The 21,238-nt window shown below is 28.5% G+C and overlaps 2 protein-coding genes across 2 annotated transcripts; one reads left to right on the top strand and one right to left on the bottom strand.

The window, feature by feature from the left end:
- Window positions 1-306: 306 nt before the first annotated feature.
- LOC117179344 (calcyclin-binding protein) lies at window positions 307-4,355 on the top strand. Its single transcript, XM_033371026.1, has 2 exons — window positions 307-502; window positions 3,520-4,355. The coding sequence occupies exons 1-2, from the start codon at window positions 485-487 to the stop codon at window positions 4,192-4,194; spliced, it is 693 nt and encodes a 230-aa protein (XP_033226917.1). The 5' UTR covers window positions 307-484; the 3' UTR covers window positions 4,195-4,355.
- A 1,611-nt stretch (window positions 4,356-5,966) lies between these two features.
- Window positions 5,967-17,569, bottom strand: LOC117179343 (1-acyl-sn-glycerol-3-phosphate acyltransferase alpha). Its single transcript, XM_033371025.1, has 4 exons — window positions 16,896-17,569; window positions 11,819-12,134; window positions 11,246-11,411; window positions 5,967-8,256 (listed from the first exon to the last, which is right to left on the bottom strand). Exons 1-4 carry the CDS (start codon window positions 17,078-17,080, stop codon window positions 8,090-8,092), a joined length of 834 nt encoding a protein of 277 aa, XP_033226916.1. The 5' UTR covers window positions 17,081-17,569; the 3' UTR covers window positions 5,967-8,089.
- Window positions 17,570-21,238: the final 3,669 nt, after the last annotated feature.

Here is a 21,238-nt window from a genome sequence, read left to right as displayed (position 1 = left end):
TTATCTTTAATTTTATCACTCAATACAGCTTAATTAAAAATAAATTCATGTGTGTACACTTTGTACTTGACAAACAAGTTTTAATCAATTAATAAATTTTTTAATTCCTATTGTGACATAACCTCAAAATTGTGGATGTCATTAAAATGAAAAATAATGTAATTACAGATGTAATTATATATTAAAATTAATAATTATTAAAAATAGAAACGTTTTTGTCATAAGAAATAATTTATACGTTAATTTTTGTCTCTTATCAAATACCAAAATCCTATTATTTAGGGAACTTTCCAGAAATTTCCAGTATATCAGCTGACAGATTTATATGCGCCCAGCGGTATTCTTGTCACAAGATCATTTTTGGAGTTACGCAAAACCGCACAATTAGAGGGGGAAAGTGATACTAAATAAATAGTAACTTCTCGAAAACGTTATCAATTTTTACAAGTTTTGAGAGACAAGAAAGGAGAATTAATCAACGAAAATGTCGAAAGTGGATGAAGTAAGTAAAATTGGATTCTGTCATTTCCACGTGCTTGACTTTGATTTTTTTCGTTCATCTACATAAATTATTAAAGTATCTGCTTATATTTTTAATTTGGCCGTGACTGCGTGAACCAAAATTTCGGTGCAAATAGACGGATTTTTTCGATACGGAAAAAGAGATAACTATAGATTAAAAGGGTTTATTTGTACCAAAATTTCAGTATGAAAAAAGCCGCATTTTTTCGTTTCTCGTGTAGACACTCGTTTTTATTTTATTTACTTGGAACTATAATTTCCAGCAGTTCCTAAAACTTTTAGCAGCATCTGATCAATTAACATAACCTAAGAATGAAAATTGTTTCAAATTTATAACCATGTATACTTCTTGCTGTGAACGTAAAAAAATTTGCAGTAAGTGTGCAAGAAATAATAAATTAAGTTTTTGCCATTTAAAATTTACCTAAAAATTAGTATCAATAATCTACAAACATTCACAATTAATACATTCCGTCTGCAGCATAAATAAGTTGTTTGCAGGCGCTTATGTTTCCATTTCAGATCATCTAAAGAATTTCAGCTTTTATGAGTCATTTTGATGAAAATTCTGTTGTCCGCTTTCTTAGGTATTGAAAGAAAACCCCCAAAATAATGTTTGAAACATATAAAAAACTTAGGAGATGTTTAAAATTGCAAATTTTAGTCCTTCGTAATTAGACGCAGTTTTGGAGACATTTTTATTCAAACAAATTTTTCAAAAACTTTGATTTTTCAAATACAAATTTTTAAAATCAATTTCTGAAAAAACTCACTTATTAATTTAAAAAATTGTTGTATAGATAAAATTCAATGTCTTTTAAATATTTGTCTATTGTTCATCCATTGTTGACGCGTTTTTTTATCTCGTGTCCATCATTTTGACGTACGTTTTTAATTATTTATCGAAAGCTAAGGGGGATCCCATTTTGATATTTACAAGGTTTGTAGAGGACATTCGAAGTCATCTTAAAAAAAAATTATTTAAAAAAAAATACACCTTAATATAATTAAAATCACAAAAGTTATGATAGTTTTAAAAAAGAATCAAAATTTTCAGTTCTGAATATCTCCTTTTCAGAAATTATTTCAGGGTTTTTATCGTCACATCTAAGAGAACAGGTACGAACATTTTTATAAAAATGAGTAACAATATCACTGACTGTGTTTCATTATTTTATTTTTTTAATTTTTTTCTTTTTAATAAGTACTTGTAATAAAGAAGAAACTTGTAACTTTTTAGAATTATGATTTAGTTTCAGTAACTTAAAATCTCCCTGGAATAAACGTTAGAAATAAAGAACTGTAAATAATTGAATAAATTGCAATTCAAAAATGCAATTTTAGGTATTTTCTCTTCAGCCACCAGCTAACTTCATTTCTTTGAATGCTGAGGGGGAAAAAATGGATGAAATGCATGCAACAAAACTATTTCTGTAAAATCTTTGTAATTGATAATAATTCATATCATTATTTCATTAAATAGTAATTAAAAATAAAAACTATTTTTCAAATACACTTATTTAGAAAAAGTGAGCTTTTACGAAGATATTTTGAAGCTATACAAATGTAGAAATGTTTATTCTTAATCTTAACAATTTTAAGAATTTTACTACTAAGCATTTAACATTGAAACTTAATCAATTTTACTACTTAACAGTGGACCACTTTCAAATTTAGGGCGTTTACAATTTTTTAATTTGAATTTGATTTTGAGAAAAATTGTGCAATATCAAATTTATAGATTAAAGTTTTTTTATTCTTTGAAATCTTTGATTTATTTTATTTCCTGAAACCCTTAAATTCCCTGAATTTTTCTCAGGTTTGCATGAATTCTTTGAATATTCTGAATTTCTGAAAGTTGTGCAATTTTCTAAATTCCTTAAATCACCCAAATGATATAGGTATGAATACCCTGAAATTTTTTGAACTGCTGGAATACCCGTCATTCCTTGAGCATCCTGAATTCCTTGAATTTTCTAACATTCTTGATTTCTCGGAATTCTCTGATATTCTTAGGATCTGAGTTCATTGAGATACTCAAATGTTATGAAATCCCTGGAATATCGTTCATTCTTTGAATATTCTGAATTCTTTCAAATTCTCTGAAACCCTTACATTCTTTAAATATTCGGGATTCACTGAATTCCTGAAAATCTCCGAATATTCTGTCCTTGAATCCTCTTAATTTCTTTCAAGTTCATGACTTCCCCTAATGCTCTGAAATTCCTGACATTCTCTTAATTCCTTGAATTCCCTACATTTCTTGAATATTTTGAATGATTGAAATTCCGAAATAACTCTGAAATCTTTGATTTTTTTGAATTCTCTAAAATCTTTGAATATTCTGTGTTCTTTCAATATTCGGAATTTACTGAATTCCTGAAATTCAAGGAATTCCGGGAATTTATACGAATTCGTGTAATTTGGAGGAATTCAGATATATCAGATATATATTAAGAAGGTTTCAAGGAAGTTAAAAGAACGTAAAATACTTTGAAAGAGTTTAAAAGCATTCCAAGAAATTCAGAAGATTGGAAAACAATACATATAATTTTAAAGAATTCAAAGAAATGAAACATTTAACATTACTAATTTAATACTGAAAAAAATTTCATGCATAATAAAACGATGCACTTCAATTTTTTTTTTTGTTTCTTAAGTGATTAAACTGTACAATTTCAAATCGGAATCATAGTTCAAAATTTTGTTTTTATTTAATTCGTAAGAGTGTTAAGTGAACACCGAAACATTGGTAGATTTTTTTATTGCAAAGAAATGCATGAAAAAAGGGGGATTTGGAGGTTGTCTTTCTTTTTTATTTTGGCTTTTTAAATCTGAATAAAGTTATTCGAGAGTGTGTTGTCCAAATTTGATCGCTATTCTTTTTTAAATTTCTCTGAATATCTTTGTTTGATTTGAATGTTAAAAAGGAATTCAAATTTTGATTTATTCTTTATTTAATTTCCTTTATTTTAATAAAACCATTTTAATTTCCAGCTGAAGATGGACATCGAGGACTTGAATACTCTGCTCAAACAGGCTAGTCGACAAAAATCAAAGGATCTCATTGGTATCGAAATCAGAAAACTGAACACCGAACTCTCCAGAATATCCGAAAACAGCGGCACAAGTGACACGAAAGCAACTCCAACGCCTCTGAAAACCGGACCAAAGGTCTACGAAGTAAAGTTGAACAACTACGCCTGGGATCAGACCGACAAGTTCGTAAAACTCTACGTAACTCTGAAGAACGTTCAGACTCTTCCAAGCGAGTCGGTAATCTGCAAATTCACTGATCGGTCCATGGATCTTCGTGTCTGTGGGCTTGAAAACCGAAACTACCATTTGCCCATAATCAATCTCTGCGAGGAAATAGACCCGGAAGCAAGTAGCTTCAGAATCAAAAACGACATCGTCGCCATCTTCCTGGCAAAGAAGTCTCCAACTAACTGGTCCTGCGTGACTGGAGTCGAGAAAAGAATTAAAGAAGCCAAAGCGCCCTCGCTTAATCCAGACCCGGAAGAAACGAGCGACCCTCATTCGAGCTTGATGGGCATGATGAAGAAAATGTACCAGGAAGGGGATGACGATATGAAGAAGACAATCGCAAAAGCCTGGTGCGATAGCCAGGATAAAAAGTCAGCCACTGGCCTAGACTTTCCGCAATTCTAAGTCCAAACTATTGATTTGTATTAGATACCTTTTTATAAAATACTGGTACTTCACTATTTTAAGTTTACAGTTTATCTAGAATCTAAGTTTTGCATTTCTAATTCTCTTTTGTACTGCATTCTTTTAAAGATAGACAAAATAAAAAAAGCATACTTAATAAAGACATGAATTTATTATCAAGCAACTGCTCCTCACATTTTCCTTTTTCATTAGAATCTAAGCCGGATGACGTTTCCTTTATTCAAATTCAAGGAATAGAAAAGAATTCGTTAGAAATCCAGATACACTAATCGCATCTGTATTTTCACTATGGAATGTGAAATAAATAGATTATAATATATTTTCGCACGAAGAGATCAGAACATTTACTCCTTTATTGCTAAAAACTTTCTTTTTAGATCCATTCACATTTGAGCGATTCGCGCGTAATTCGTTAATCAAAGCTTAGAAACTGGCCTCTCGTCCAAAATTCCCTAATATACACATAATGTAAGCTAAAATATCTCTAGTACCAAATTTACTATAATATACACGTGATTTAAAATAAAATCAACCGTCCTTAGACAAAGGATTTGGGTAACAAAACAGCGCAGAACATACGTTACTTTTAAATTATCACATTCGACTCCTTTTGTACGTCAGAGTGAAATTACAAGGTTTCCATGCACAGTCAAACGGGTTTTATGATAACGAGTGTTGGCACCTTGCAAAAATAAAATCGGGGGGTACATAACTTTAAATCTTTTAACAGGGTGGCGACCAACCCGAGAGATTTCCCGTATTTCATTATTTTCGCATTTTGTAATGCTTTAAAGTTCCCAACTAGGAATTATATAATTTTTAAAGGGTTTAGAATAGATAAAATTTAAAGGTTTACAATATTTCTCGCATTATTTAAAATTCTGCTATTTGTAATGGTGAAAATAACAATGACTTTTGATTTGAAAAAATTACATCTTTTAGTAAAAAAAAACCTATTCAGTCCTTTTAAATATCACTTGATACTACGTATGATAATTATTAATAATATCTTCTTTTTCGATTGATTTTTGGAGGTTTCGAATTTTTAATTTCAATATATTGTCAGTTTTGAATTTCATAATTTTGGATGTAAATATAAAGCAATTTTTGATTGAAAAGTATGAAACTGTAAATTTTCAAAAAAATGAAATCATAACATAATATTGTTTTTTATTCTTTATCTTAATTTTTAATTTTATATTTAAGATCTTAAAATTCTCCGATTCTTAGTTGAAAATTTAAACAAATAAGTCATTTCAAATTGAAAAATACTTTATATTCGAACATTTTTAGAATGAATCATAATTCTAAAGAAAGATTTGAAATAAAAAAATTAGAAATTGAGCTAACAATAAAGAAAAATGATGAAAAATAATCTAACTGAAATTGATGCATCAGTAAAAGGACACTTTCGGTAATTGTAAGTGGTTACAATGTTAGATTTCCGAATTTTTATTAACACTAAATTTTTAATTTTGTTCTTTTTAAGGTTTTAATTTGCAATTATAATTGAATTGGTTAAATTTAGAAAGTATTATTAACAATTAGAAAATTATTAATTTTTAAGCTATTACTATATATTTCAAAAATTTTTTATTTTAAATAATTTAATTTATTTTTCATTTTAGAAAACGTCTTCTAATCAGTTTTTCAATATTAAATTGTCAAATTTTAATTGCTTTGAATTCAAATTTAAAAGTCTTTAATCTTGAATTATTTATTTTGAACGTGTTTAATTATAAAGAATACAATTTCAATTACTCTTAATTTTAAACTATCCAATTTCCAAAATTTGAATCTTAAATATACCATTTTTAACGTTTTTAGATCGTCATTTTTTTTAAGTCTTTGATCTAAGATCATTCTAATTTCATGATTCTCCAAATCAAATAGCGATTCTTTATTTTTTAGCACTTCCACTTATATATATTTTTTTGAAATTTCAAGAGCTTGAAATTCTAAATTATTCATTATTAACTATTATTTCAAAAATATTTAAAACCTTATATTAAAAAATTGTTTTAATCATGGATTTTTAAATTTGCATATTTTCATGTCAGTAATTATAAATTCAGAGACATGAAGGCGCGATTTGCGCGTGTGGATTCACAAAAAGGTTTGCCGACAATTATCGACTTCCGCAATTTATATTATATGTGAAAAGCCCCTGGGTTTTGCAACGAAAGTTAATTTTTTTATAAACCGGGAGAAATCACGAATATTCACCGGGAGAACCGAGAGAAAACCGGAAGACGAAAATTTAAAAGAATATGGCCACCCTGTTTAAACAATTCTTACAAAATGAGTTATGATTTTGAAAATCTCCAACTGCAAGTAATGATGTCGATTACAGATATTATGTTCCCCTCGAATAAAATAGTGTGCCCAATATATTAATAATACAGATTCAGTATTCACACTTTGGACACATTTCTGCAAAAGACTTACAAAACTTTTACACCTTAAAGCTTCCTGTGTCTGAAGCAAAGTTAATTTTACTTGTTGAAATTTTTTTAAATCGTTGAAATTGTAACAGAAACAAAATTCAATACGTAACTTTAACTTTACCGAAGACACAATATTTAAACCTAATTAAAATAGAGCCTAATTTCTTTTAAAATATTCAGAAAATTAATATCGCAATACTCATCGTCATGCACGAAAGTTATATTTACCAGCAACAATTACTATGGTAAATAAATGACGAAGTTATTCCTTCTAGGTCAGTTACGACCGATGAATTCTTTGAATAATTAATGCTCGGCCTTATTACAAAAATTGTCTACTTAATACGAAGCGAATTTAAAAGATCAATAGAATCTTTTTCATCAATAAGACAGTGCGATTGAAAACGATTTGATTAGTTGTGCTTTGAAGGTACTGTGATCTGCGTTTGTAAAAGTCGGCAGAATCGCAACCCAATAATTTGTACGATTTATAAATTTAGATAATAAATTGTGCCTGGAATATATATTTGGTCAGTAAAACGAATGATTGTCGCTAAAAGCGATGGAGTTTCGAACCGAAATCATCTAAAAATAATAGCCTACAATGGCAGAAGACAAAGGTCAAACATCATCGACCATTTAAAACTTTTTAACTAAAACATTCTCTCTTATTTACGAAGATTTTCTTTGGGGTTTTTAGAAATTCACATATAAGACTACCTTAGATGATTAGCAACAAAAATATCGGGATTTTCTTCTTTATGTATCAAGCAACGAAGTGAGAAAGAGAAGAACTCTAGTCGTTGGATGTGAATTCCTTGTAACGATATATCATAAATCTCAAATCAGTATTGTAAAAACATGGACTTAAGTCTTTGGTTCCATCGCTGAGATAAAATTATGGCATCCTTAAAAGCGAGCTTAAAAAGTATTCAAGGACTTATCTTTCCAAATTTCCTTATCGTCGTTAACCCGTAGCCGTCCGCGTGGGTCCACAAGGACCCACTGGCATCCTTCAAACTATGTTCCTGTAAAGGGGAGAGCAAAGTTTTGCGAAGGAAGCAGGCCTTGAAAATTAAAAGAAAAATGCGGCGCATTTAATAAGTATACGCAAATATACTTTTTCAAACAGGAATTAAAACCACTTATAGCTCTTTTTAGATGCGAATTTCTCTTCACTTTAGCTAATTTTTCGTTTTAAATAATATTTGCCATTGTTCTTTTCAGAATTAAACTTTCAAAAATTTACTTATAAATTCGTATTTCTGAGATCCTGGCAAATTTATTTCACTATACTAAGTTAAAAAAAAAACAGAAATTTAAGTGTTTTTTTCACCTCTATATATTGCGGGTACATGTGGACCCACGCGGACGATAGAAGGACGCCAGAAAATAGTGGACGATTACGGGCTAATCTACATAACTTCTTATTCTATATGCCGTTTGTTGGCTGTGGGCGACTGTTGAATTTCTAGATTAGTCGCATGTAGGGTTTCAGTCATCTTTTGTCTTGTTTTCTCCATCAACGCCTCAACATCGTTTGTGCTTAAACCCACCGTGGGAATTGGTGGAAGTGTCGTCACAATTATTCGACCTGCAAAATAAAAATTTTAATCAATCAGAAATAACTCCAGGGACTGAATCCATTTCAAATCAGGCAGGGCGATCTGCAAAGAAAAAATTGTCTAAAAACTTATGCGTATTTGAAATTTGTGCTTTGTTTTTAAAAAAATCCTTTTTTTGAACCTCTATAATTTTTAGCAACGGGTTTTCTGAACAAATTAAAAATCGATTTTCTGAAAAAAACCATCCATAAATTTTTTGCCATTTTTTTAAACTTCTACTTTGATAATGAAGATATCTGATAAATTTGATGCTCGCTAAATAACTTTTGTAGCCGGAAGAATTCTTGTTTCTTACAATTGAATTTTATACTTTTTCTTGGAAACCATGTGACATGCGAAAAAATGAAAAATGTCTCTTGTTCTTTTGCGATATTTTTCATATTTTACGAGAATAATTCAAAAAATATATTTTAAGGGGAAAAAAATGCTCTCGGCCTCAAAAATGGTTTAGGCCGCATGGTGCTGATAAGACACGTGTCTTTCTATTATTAGTAGAAACTTTTTAAAAATATTTGGAAGAATAAAAAATGTGGAATTTTCCATAAAATATATTCTCTTCATGTTTTCAAAATTTGATGAAAATAATAATAGTATAATCAATGAATACATAAAATAGGCAAAATTTGGAAGTCCTCAACAACAGCTTCGATTTTGATATATATATTTTTAATTTTGTTTTTTTATATTATTTAAAATCAGATACCTTGGGAGGGGGTAAATAATTATTTATATTATTTAAACAATATTTATAATATTTACTTTAAAATTTAAGTTTTGTCCCCATTTTTTTAAATATCTTTATATAGTTATTTCAGAATAAAAAAAAAAGTTGTTAAAATAAATTATATATCAATAACTATATATTTACATCGTAAAAATTAGCTGTGTGGGCCAAGAAATATGTACGTGTTTGACACACCATTGCGTTATATTTTGTTAAAAATTCATCTTTTAAGGTATAAAATTAATCATTTTTGGTCGAAAATTCCACTATTGGGTTAAAAGTAGAAGTACTTTGTTAAAAATGTATTTTTAAGTCCTTGACTTTTGTTTGATTATTTATTTTTTAAACAAAAATTAAACTATTTCAGGTGAAGATTCATCTCTTTAATTAAAAATTAACCTATTTGATTAAAACTTTAACTATTTTTTTAAACATTTGGTTTTTCTTGTAAAAAAATTAATTTTTTGATTGAAAATTATAGTATTTCATTTTTTGGTAAAATTTATTTTTCTCATAAGAAAATGCAACTATTTGGCCGAATCTTTATCTTTTGTAGTTGAAAATCCAATAGACTGTTTAAAAATGCATATACTTTTTTTTAATTCGCCTTTTTCTCCAAAAAATTATTCTTCTCGGTTGAAAATTCATGTTTTCGGTTAAAAATTAAATTATTTAGTACAAAATTATTCTGTTTTGAGAATAAGAAAGTTTTGTAAAAATTTATTTTATTTTTTTTAAATTTCAAACAATTGTAATACACATTTATATTTTCCACGTGTTTTTGGACGACTCATTCTGAATACTTTTGAATCCCCTATAATATTTTTTCGCAAGGGTTATAGTTTGAACAAAATAGTGATAATAATTGATATTTCATTAAAAAATTTGAATTTTCTACCAAAATCTTATTCGACAAAAAGGGATATGTTAACAAAGTTGTTGAATGGTCGTCAAAATAAGTAAATTTTTAACCAAATAATTAACTTTTCAACGTAAAAAGGATGAATGCTCAACCGAAAAATATAATAATAAACTTTTCAATCAAAAAGAATAAACTTTCAACGAAAAATAACTAAATTTTATTACTGTAATATATTAATTCAGTTAGCATTTAAGTGGAAAACGAGAAAAAGATGAAAAGAGGCCAAAAGAGGAAATACTGTAAATCTTGCGATGAATAAATAGGAATTTTGATTAATTTCTAATACTTTCAAAATATCAGCTTTAAAAAACTGCAAATTTTATTCAACAAATAAATTCAATTTTATGAATCTGAAAACGAAAGTAATTAATCACGTCAAGTTTTTGAAGAAAATCGAGGTCAAATTAGAAAAACAAAAACAAAGTATCGTGCTTTTCCCTTCTTTGAAAAGTTGATAAACACTAATGACAAGGCATTTAATATGGAATTCCTCGTTATATTGTAGCTTATAACTTTTTTAAGTACCGCAGGAGAGGCAATAACGTATTTTACGTTTATTTGAAACAACGATCAAATCACAAGCCAGTTTTTAAATAATTTAAATTACATCAATATTTTAAAGCACCTAAATTACTAAATATAACAAAATATTATCTCTTATTACCAGAAGAAAAAAATTTCAGATAATTTAAAGATTTTGCAATTAAATACTATAAACTTTCATTCAAAAGTTTGAATTTAAACATTATAAGAATAAAAACTGGACGAGCAACTGAATAAGGAACATTATGCTTTTCTTCACCCAAAGCAGAAAATGTTTTCATAATGTTTTCACATATTTTATTCTTTCTTATCTTTTTATTTCTGTATTTAAAAATTAATTGTAAATATTTTACAATGTAACAAAAAGTTCTAATAAAAGGCAATAGACAACAAAATAAAGCTATTATTTTTTTATCAAAATTTAGTTTCCTAATAAAAATGTTTTTTAACAGCCAATAGCAATTTTATTTATATTATTATTCATTTTCTCCATTACTAAAGCGCTGCAGCCCATTATTTTCTTACATAAATATGTAATATTTTGTCTTGTCATTAGTCCTTAACTTCTCAAAGAAGCCGAAAACCGATTATTTGTTTTTGTTTTTACTTTTCGACCCCGTTTTTCTCGAAAAACTTGACTGTTGGATATATACTCTTATCATATAGAGCCCCAGTCAAATCGGTGATCCGCATCTCGCTATCTTAATATTTTAAACTTTTAAAACTTTGAAGAGTTTTCAAAGTTATTTATATTCTTATTTATATTTACCAGGGTCCAGTCGTTTTTCTTCTTTGCATAGAAAATAGTATGACGAAAAAACTACAGGCAGTACAGGTAGTTGAGAATTGATGGCGACATGGAAAGCACCTTTCTTGAACGGATGAATGTCTCCAGTATTACGTCTCGTGCCCTCCGGGAAAAACCACAGTTTTATCTGCAATTTTACTTGAAATTTGAAAATAATCTCTGAAATTTGTTGTCAATCTTCATAAGAAAAGGAACAAATTTCTCAACAATTATGTTTACGATTCTAATCATATGGTTCTTTGTGCGTGTTAGATAAAAACATATCTAACACCATGCCTGAAATTGTATGGAACCTTTTTTCATGGCGAATCACATTTTTTTCATTCTTTGAATCTAAATGTAACATTTTAGAAGAACTTTAAATTTTATATTAATTTATTAATATTGACAACCAATAGTTGCATAATCATTTATCTGTTTTTTTACAATCTCAAAACACCAAAACAATGTTGTCGTATCAGATGAGACATTCTATTTGATTAAAATGTGTCGGTTCATTGTTTATCATTGATAGTTTTCGTTTTGTGGCTTTACCTTTTTATCTTTGATATCCTGAGTGGCCTCGTTTATAACAGTACGAGCCTTATCCGAATTAATTCTATCAATAAATATGAGTCCACAAAGCCAAGCAGCAAGACCGAAAGGCCAGACGTAGAAAATTTCTTTTTTGGCTATTACTGTACATTTATCCATAACTGGCCATATTTCGAACATTCCTAAAATATCCATTGAGCTCTGGTGGTTTGCGACAATCACACATGCCTGCTCTTTTTCCAAATGCTCTCTCCCTCTGAGTTCCCACCGTAATCCGAGCAATGAATTAACGTGGCGACACCAACTGGAAGCGACACTGAAATCATACAACAATCTTTATCAATAAAGAATGAATACGAGAAGTCTAAACAGAATTTGCTACAATGGCTCCCCACAGTACTCAGAAATTAGTTTCTATTGTTAGAATTGCTGCAGTTGTGTGCACTGAATTATAATTACAGTGCCGATCAGAACTAGTCAGTCCACTGAAAAAGTCGAATTAAAAACATGACTATTTTTTTCCTGGTTACCTCAACGATGACTTATGTTAGAAAGATGTACAAAAATTGTTAGAAGTTTTGCGTCGATTGACCAACTTTCGATGCTCAACTTCCACTTTCTGCATGCTTCAGGGAAAAGAATGGAAAAACTTAAACTTCACTAAATTAAAGTTTAAAATCTTGTCTCTAAAATGAGCCCAAGAAAATAATTAAATTCTTATTGTATCTTGACTTATCATGCAAAACGTGAAAGCGTGCCAAAGGCAAAAAACAAATCGACACGTGGAGAACAAGAGATAACCGTCTTATTGTCAGACTGGCATCCACGTTTCTTGTGATAATTCTAAAATCAATCAATATTTATTTACGTTCTTGGTATCATTTTAAAAAGGAAACAGAATTTACGACTTTTTAGATAGAATCATTTGAGTTCAACTCTGCAAAATCTAGAAATATGCTTCTACAAATTTGGAAAAAATCAAATAAAATGAAGAAAAAATCCCATTCTTTGAATCTAAATCAATAGCATAATTCTAATTAATATGTAATTGCTGTGTATTTATAAAAAATAGTTACTCGTACGATATAAATATTTTGCTAAGCAAACTTTCAAATCAGGAACTAAGAGATATTTTTTAGATCGTTTATTAAAATAATTTTAATGTGGATGGATTCGAGGCGGAATTTTCTCATCTTTCAAATGATTCTACTTTCAAAGTCGCAAATCAGTTACTGCACAAAATAGTCGTCTTTGAAAAATACAATGAAAAGCTATAACTTTTTTCTGTAAAACTGTTCAATTCTTTCTTGATTAGAGGAAGTAGAGAAAAATTAGTTGCATCCCAATAATCCCTAATAGCCGAATAAGTTTTATACGCCCACGAACTTTGAAAAATATAGGGAAAATTAGAGGCCAAACAATTATTTTCGCTTATAAATGTCAAAAACTTCAGTTACTTCATTTTTAACGGTAATTCTGTCTTATATATACACTGAAATTTAACTTCTGAATTAAGGCGAATGATAAAAATTCATAACTTTTGTAATGAAGTCATTTATATTTATATCTTGTTTTTTTTTTTAAACGTGCCTACTTGTATCTACTTTATAAGACACTGTTTCATAAAACATGTTTCTAAACATTTAGATATGCGTTATATATGTATAAACAGAGTTATCAGATTCGCTCCATATTTTGCATTTTACATCGTTCGTTTTAATTCTTTATTATAAAGAAACACCTCACAAACGACATCTGTCAATCAATTGACAGTTCTTGAATTACATCTACCGTATTTGCGAAACAAATTTTTTAAATCCAGATAAAAATTTAAAGCAATTTGATTCAATCAACTACGGGGTTTACTAAAAGATTCGATTTATTTTTTAGTGACACATTTGTTCTTGATTTTCCTAAGTGTAGTTTTTGTAATTCATCCAGAACAGAAAATCAATTTCTTGAATTTATTAATTGATGTATGAAATCCCAGTTTCAAAGAAATCTTAAGTCTTCGATTATCAATGTTAAAAATAGGGGCCCGAAATTTTCTAGTCTTTCACTTACAAAGTCGTAGAATCAGTTTCTGCACAGATAGTCGTACTTAAAGTGAAGTAAGAATTTTCAAACTGTCAAAGGAAATAGAGGAAATGTAACCAAATTTTCTATCGGTAGTGTATATTTCTTAAAAAATAAATTCAATAAATTTTCATTTTCCCTGAACATTAATATTTTAAAACGACGATTTTTATCATGTCATATTTCTAATATAAATTTAAAATGTCAAAAATGACTAATTTCTAAACAAAAATGTGACTGAAATTGATGAATATGCATTATTAATGTAGCTAATGTTCTTTTGCATTCTAAAGAAGTCAAAACTCATAAGAATAAGAAAAATCATTGAATTCAGTACATTTGTAATGAGTTTAGATAAATGTGAGGAAATTTTAAAGAGTTTGATGAAATTTCTAAGAATCCGTGACAAGTTTAAATTAATTCTAAATTATTCTAAATTATATAATTTTAAATTAATTCTAAATTAATTTAAACTTTAATTTAAATATTCTGAATTAAATAAAACTGTAAAAAATCCATTGAACTGAGTAGAAATTTATTAAAACATCTTAAGATCTTTTAAAATCCCTTCAAATCATTGAAATCCTCGGAAATCTTCATAATCCCTTGGAATCTTTTAAAATGTCCTAAAACCTCAAAGGTCCTTCGAAATCCTTTAAACTTTTTAACGCTCTTGAAAATGCCTTGAAATCTTTTGAAATACCCTAAAATATTTCAAATCCTATTAAATTACTGAAGTCAATTCAACATTTCTTGGGTTTTTTTAAATACTCTAATACACTTCAAATTCTTTAAAATCTTTCGAAACTTTTTAAAGCTCTTAGAAATTCCTTTGAATTAAAAAAAAAAACATGAAATCTTTCAAATTCTTTGGAATCCCTTCAACTGATTTAAAACTATTACAGATTCCATCGAATCCTTTTAAATACCTAAAAATATTGTAAATCCTTTGAAATATTTTGAAAAGCCTTTAAGCTTTTTAAAGCTCTTGAAAATTCTTTGCAATTTTTTAAATACTTTATAATCCTATGAAATCCCTTGAAAACATTGAAATTAATTTAAAATATAAAAAAATTATTATAAAAATGGAACGTTGTAAAACATCATTATTTATTATATCTTAGTACACGCATGTTTTAATCGTTAATTCAATAATAAACAAATATCGAGATAAACCTTTACATAAAAAATCCCTAACATTTAAACTTTAACATGATAAAAGGTCTGAGTCAATTATTTAATACAAAGGTCATAGGGCAATTGACCACGCTAAAAAAAAGAAATTGACATGCAAGATAAATTAGAAAGTAAATTGTGCATGTTGATAACAGACAACACATAATTCATCATCCAAGTCTATATCTTAATATTTATCTCAAATAAAACACGTTAAAAATCCGTCGAAAACTGTGTCACGTTTTTTGCAGGAATATTTTCAGAAACAATAAAATCTGTAAATAAACAATCGATTGCATAAAATTGCATGTGAAAACTTCAAAATAATTTTTAAAATGTATTCTGAAAAATTATCAATAAAGATTACATGATACATATATGTACGATTGCAAAGTCATTCACGACAGTTAATAACTTTGATAAGTTCGGAAGTTAGATATGTCAATCAAGTTTAATCTTTAAAAAACAGTATAGAATGCTGCATTCTTGTCTTAAAAATAAATATAAGTTTTCAGTAGTTTTTAAATTCTCATCTACATTTTTTTATTTTCATTCAAACTGTCTAAGGTGAAATTTGTTTTACTTCAACTATTCAATCTTTCAAAATTAAATAATTTAAATTGTACACCCTTAAAAAGAAAATAAACTTATTTTAATTTAAAAATGTCACAAATTGAAGACTTCAAAATGCAATATAATACCCGAGTCCTTAAAAGTGTACAATTTCAAATTGGAGCATAACAAATGTTTTATGATTTTGAAATTAAACTCGTGGGCAGTAAAACTCTTGGTACATCTCTTTTTCGATGACTGAATTTTAATTATGCCAGAGTTAACAAACTCAAAATTCTGTATGAAATGTGTCTAGAAGGAAGCAAATTTGTATATTTTCTAAGTATATATTGCAAAAATAGTGTAAATTCCAATATTTCCTTAAATCTTTAATAACTTCCGAAATGAGCAACACTTTTCAATGTTATTGGGCTCAGTTTGAAAATATTTTTTCACAGTATGTAACGCACAAGCTTATGAGTATAAATCATAAAAAATTTCTCATCGAATTGCAAGAACTTGAAGTTGTAACAAAAAAGTTGAAATATTCTTTGCGATAACAAAAATATTTTTATATAATATATGAAACATTTGCCTACAGATAAGATGTTTTCAAATGTTTCAAAGTTTTTTGTTACAACTTCAAGTTCTTGCAATTCGATAAGAAAGTTTTTACGGTTTATACTAATAAGCTGTTGTGAAACGATAAAAAAAGAAGCTTCAAAATAAGCTTAAGACTATTGAAAAGTGTTGATTATTTTGTAAGTTATTGAACGTTTAAAAAAACATTAAAGTTTCCACTATTTTTGCAATATCCATTTAAAAATAGACAAATTGGTTTCTTCCTGGGCTCATTTTATACATCATTTCGAGAGCAATCAACCCTTTGAATATAAATTTTCTAGCTCTGTATGTCAGAGCAAAAAATTAAGAAAACCTAATCAGTCACCCAAATGATACTCCAAATTTGATAGATATTTGACTTCTAAAATTAAAAACAAAAACGTTCGAAAAATAAATTCACTGCGCAGCCCGTAACACAATACCATTTTCCAAGTCTAAAAAATACCTGATTTCCCGGCATGCGAGGATTATGGAATTTTTCACAATAAATAAAATGCAAATTCAATAGTTTCTGAACACAAAAAATATATAGACGTTATAGGTATATAATATATACTACCTACAACTAAATATTTTCGACAGTGACACACACACGATGAATAAAGCAGCAAAAATACATATAGGTGCGTAAATCAAAATCCATACTCACACCAAATTCCTGACGTTGTAAGGCCGGAAACAAAAGTACGGAGTCAGTAATAACGCATTTACCATAACGACACCATAATAGACAAGAAACTTGAAATAGTATCTAAAAGTCCGGCTTGTTTCGTAGAGAAATGGCAACACCAAAATAGAGGCAACCAAAATCACTTCGAAGCACGACGGAGCCATTTTTTCCGAAACTATTCTTTATAAACAAGAGTTTCTACGTAGCAGCGAGAAGAATCTCGGCTTATCTTTTTATCTTCCAATTAGAAGGAACACTGCAGCCACACAGAGTGTCACTGGCGGTATGATCGGAGCAGAGCGTGACGCGAGAATGTCGAGGGGTGTTGCATTTGACAATCGCTTTGTTCTTTCTTGTCTTGCGCTTTATCGTGCACACTGTTTTCGTTCAAGTTTACTTATGCTTATCAGTTCAAAAAGAATTTCATTTAAAGATTAAGCGGCATTTGTCCCTCGGTCACTTCCGAGTTCCGACGGCATTACGATTATGTCAACACAGCCTGGCCGCGGCTTGAGTACTTGTACTCAAGTATTCACGTTTGAACACATTTGCCTTTTCGTAGGCAACCCGAACTGCAAACTAGTGGGATTTGTCACCTGGTTCACCCTGTTCAATTTTGTTCAGTGGATTTGTGGACCAGGTGCACTCGTATACAATGCGAGGGGTCATTCACAGTAGACGTGGTACATATTTATTTTCAGGAATTTTTAACACGTCACTCACCCCCCTGCGTACTTCATGGCCATGTCACCTTACCCGATTTCTACCTTATCAATATTCTTTTCGCTACACTAAATTTTTGAAATTAGAAGCAAAATTTCTGAAAGTACACCGAAAATATATATTTTTTTAATATATTATAATCATATGTTTTAAATAAAAATAGCGGCGTGAAGTGGTACAAAAATATGAAAAAATGTTGAAAATAATACTCCGATAAAAATTTTCAATCGCATATAAAATTGTTTATGAAAACGATAAAAAGAAGTTTTTTTACTAACTTACAATTATTTAAATTTGCAGATTATTTTTCTTATTGATAAAATATGTTGCGACGTGTATGAAATTATCGGACACCGTACTTTTTATATTTTTTAACGTTTAAAAAACGTAAAAAGTGAATTTTAAAGGTATTTCTAGATGATATATTCAACAAAGTAGAATTAAATTCGACTACTTGAATTTGGTTAGAATTTTCAATGAAATTACATTTACCGCTTTTTCTGGACGTATTTGTCACACAAACATATTAATTTTTTTTTAATATTAAAATTTAAGAGTAAGAAGAATATAGCATTTATATGCATGATGAAGCTGAGAAAAATTCAAGATCTATAATGTAACATTTTATTTAATCAAGCCAGATGCATACAACAGTATTTCAATTTATATTTGACATGAGCAGAAATGACCAATTTTTCACATTTCCAATGCATTATTTACATTTAAAGTTTACATTTACATTTAAAGCTAGTTCTATTAAAAATTATCATTTTTTAAGATAAATACCTCTTCGAAAGAAAAACGGAAAAGTCTGGGATTTTCATTTACCAGGATATTTAAATTTTAAGCTAACCCTAGGATTTTTTTCCTTACATAAAAATTTGATTACATTTTTTAAAATTTGTTCTATTTGTGAATATCATGACTGAAAAACCTTTTTTGTTTCAAAATTCAACTACTTAAATGAAAGTGAACTTAGTTGAAACTACTTAGTTAAAAATTCATTTTGTTGGTTTGTGACTCATCATTTTAATTAAAATCCGTTTTTTTTTTTATAAAAATTTAATTATTTTGTAGAATTTTTGTTGTTGCAAATTAATTTTCTTCGCTAGAAATTTAACTGTTCCGTGTTTAGTTGAACATTTATCTTTTTAAGTTGAAAATTCAACTTATTTCTTGAATAATTCAGTATTTTGTTGAAATTTCGTTTTTTCTGGTAGAATATTAATATTCCTGGTAACTAATTAACCTTCTTGGTTGAAAATTCATTTCTTTGTTAGAAAATTTACCTATAATGTTAAAAATAGTATATTAAAAATTCAAAATTTAGTTGAAAATTAAGTAATTTTGTTATGAATTTAGTTGTTTTGTTGAAAACTCGCCTTTTTGTATTCAAAATGTATCTTTTTGACTTGAGAACTCGATTATTTGCTTGAAAATTCACGAATTTTACATATGACTTACATAATTTTTGGATGACCCCATTATAAAATACTCGATGACTGCTATCGCTAAAAATGTTGAAAATATATTTAGAATCAAAAATTTTTTCACTTCAACATTATTGATCTCCTAGAATCTAGATGTAAGGTTGTTTTTGTACATAAAAGAAAAATTTAGAACGATTTGGGAAAATGAAAAATTGGTCACGGAAAGTCAGGCAATTTCGAAATTCAAATTTTGTAGCAACCCTATATTCGAGAATTTGTACAAATTTGTTTTCTGATTGGTTACCTCTACTCAGGTGGGCAGTCGTCATTTCCTCCACGGCTACCTGCGTACTCTTTTCCTTCCAGTGTGCAGCGACACTATTCCTCGCTGGATTCGAAGTTGCTCCAGGCCCACGATGCTACGCCCCCTTTGGAGATAATCCCTTTGTCTTCCAACTTATATCTATTCTTATTTAAAGAATATCAGTATGTCCAAGAAAATCATTTAAATATACATAATTACATTACTTCCAATATTCTCTTATTACAGTGATTCTCGTATGTTACAGTTTTTCTAAAAAATTTCACTTTGGATCCACTTTTAAATTGTAGTGAGATAATAATTAATTTAAGTTAACAAACATAAGTTTCGGCCCACAATGGTGACCTTTATCAGTGAGTTTTAATCAATCTGCGAAAAGTACATGACGTCTTGTAGGTACGCAGTTTTACAATTGGAAGTGTTATTCTTGGGTTAATATCTCAGTTTCTAAATTATATACATTATTTAACTTAACATTTATATTTTATTTTATTTTATTAATAACTGTTGATAAATCATTGAGTATTATTAAAACAATGTATTTTAAGGAAATACAACATTGATGAAAAAAAATTAGAATGTAGTAGTAAAATTTTTTAAGAAATTTTTTTTAAGTTGTCAGAAAACATTGCAGTCCCTTTAAAAATGAGCCTGTAGTAAAAAAATGAAATTATACAAAACTTTTTAGTTGAATAATTATTTAAGTATTCTTTAAAAAATGTTCTTTTCTTATCGACAAAAAGTTTATTTTGAAAGGCGAACAATTATTGTTACTTTTACAAAAATAATTCTCATGGATTAAAAGCAAAATTATATAACTATATAACTACAATGCTCTTTTTTACAAATTTATTTTTTACTACAGTGTGATTTTGGAAATGCTTTCTTTCATATAAATAATTTTAAAACAGGAAACTCAGTACATTTTAATTTTAAAAAATGAAATTATGAAAATTTTGAAAAATTTAAATTTAAATATTTTAAGAGACACAAAACTTTGTTAAAGGAAGATTTGTGTATAAGAAACCGAGGAAACATTTTTTTAAGTACAATGTTCTTCGCCAATCTGTATTCCTACTACTGTGAAAAAAATTGGCATCAACTTTTCGTTGATATAAGGAAAAGAAAAGTTTTAAAAATATATTTGAATAATTATTTAGCTATAAATTTTTTTTTAATTTTGTATTTTTACTACAGAGCGGCTTTCAAGAGAAAAAATTTGACTTTCACAGATATAATTCCTCATCACACCAGAAAAATTAATTAAATAACACTATTTCTCTTATACATAAAAAGCTGTGTTTAAGGGTTTCAAAACAAAGAATTGGATTTAACATACATCGCTTCTTTGACTGCAGTGTTTTCTGAAAACTTTTAAAAAATTGGTTTATAAATTTTTTTACAAGATTTTCCTACTACATTTAAATTGTTTTCGATTCACTTGACTCTAAACTCTAAAGACAACAATGTACATCAACAATTTCTACAAAACTAAGTTTTGAGGATCAATAACATCACCCAGCGATTATCAAGTTATCATTATTTGAAATAATATTCTCTTTTAATCATTTTCGAAAAATGCGGTTTTTTTCTTAAATTTTCAACAGCTCTACCAACGAAAAAAAACAATAGAAAATGGATTGAAGATTGATTGATTAACTCGATGGCAAGGAAATGGGTAAATTGAAAGACAAAGGCATTATCTTTATGGGGGAAATCACATCGAGGTCCTGAAGCAACTTAAAAGGGCAGATGACAATTCCGCCACAGCTACCTGTGTACCGTTCCCCCACTACGCGGCGTCTACTGACCCTGTCGAGCTGCTGCCAGTGAGCTTGGTCAGCGGG

This window comes from Belonocnema kinseyi, chromosome 9 (assembly GCF_010883055.1).
Source record: "Belonocnema kinseyi isolate 2016_QV_RU_SX_M_011 chromosome 9, B_treatae_v1, whole genome shotgun sequence".
Lineage (NCBI taxonomy): Eukaryota > Metazoa > Arthropoda > Insecta > Hymenoptera > Cynipidae > Belonocnema > Belonocnema kinseyi.
The sequence above is the reverse complement of the archived record's forward strand: the minus strand, read 5'-3'. Positions and strand labels throughout refer to the sequence as shown.

Excerpts from the sequence above, each read along its gene's own strand:
- LOC117179343 (XM_033371025.1), bottom strand. The coding sequence starts at position 17,080 with ATGGCTCCGTCGTGCTTCGAAGTGATTTTGGTTGCCTCTATTTTGGTG. Across the intron at positions 11,412-11,818 it reads AGGATATCAAAGATAAAAAG|ATAAAACTGTGGTTTTTCCC; the intron begins GTAAAGCCACAA and ends GTAAAATTGCAG. Across the intron at positions 8,257-11,245 it reads AGAAAAACGACTGGACCCTG|GTCGAATAATTGTGACGACA; the intron begins GTAAATATAAAT and ends TTTATTTTGCAG.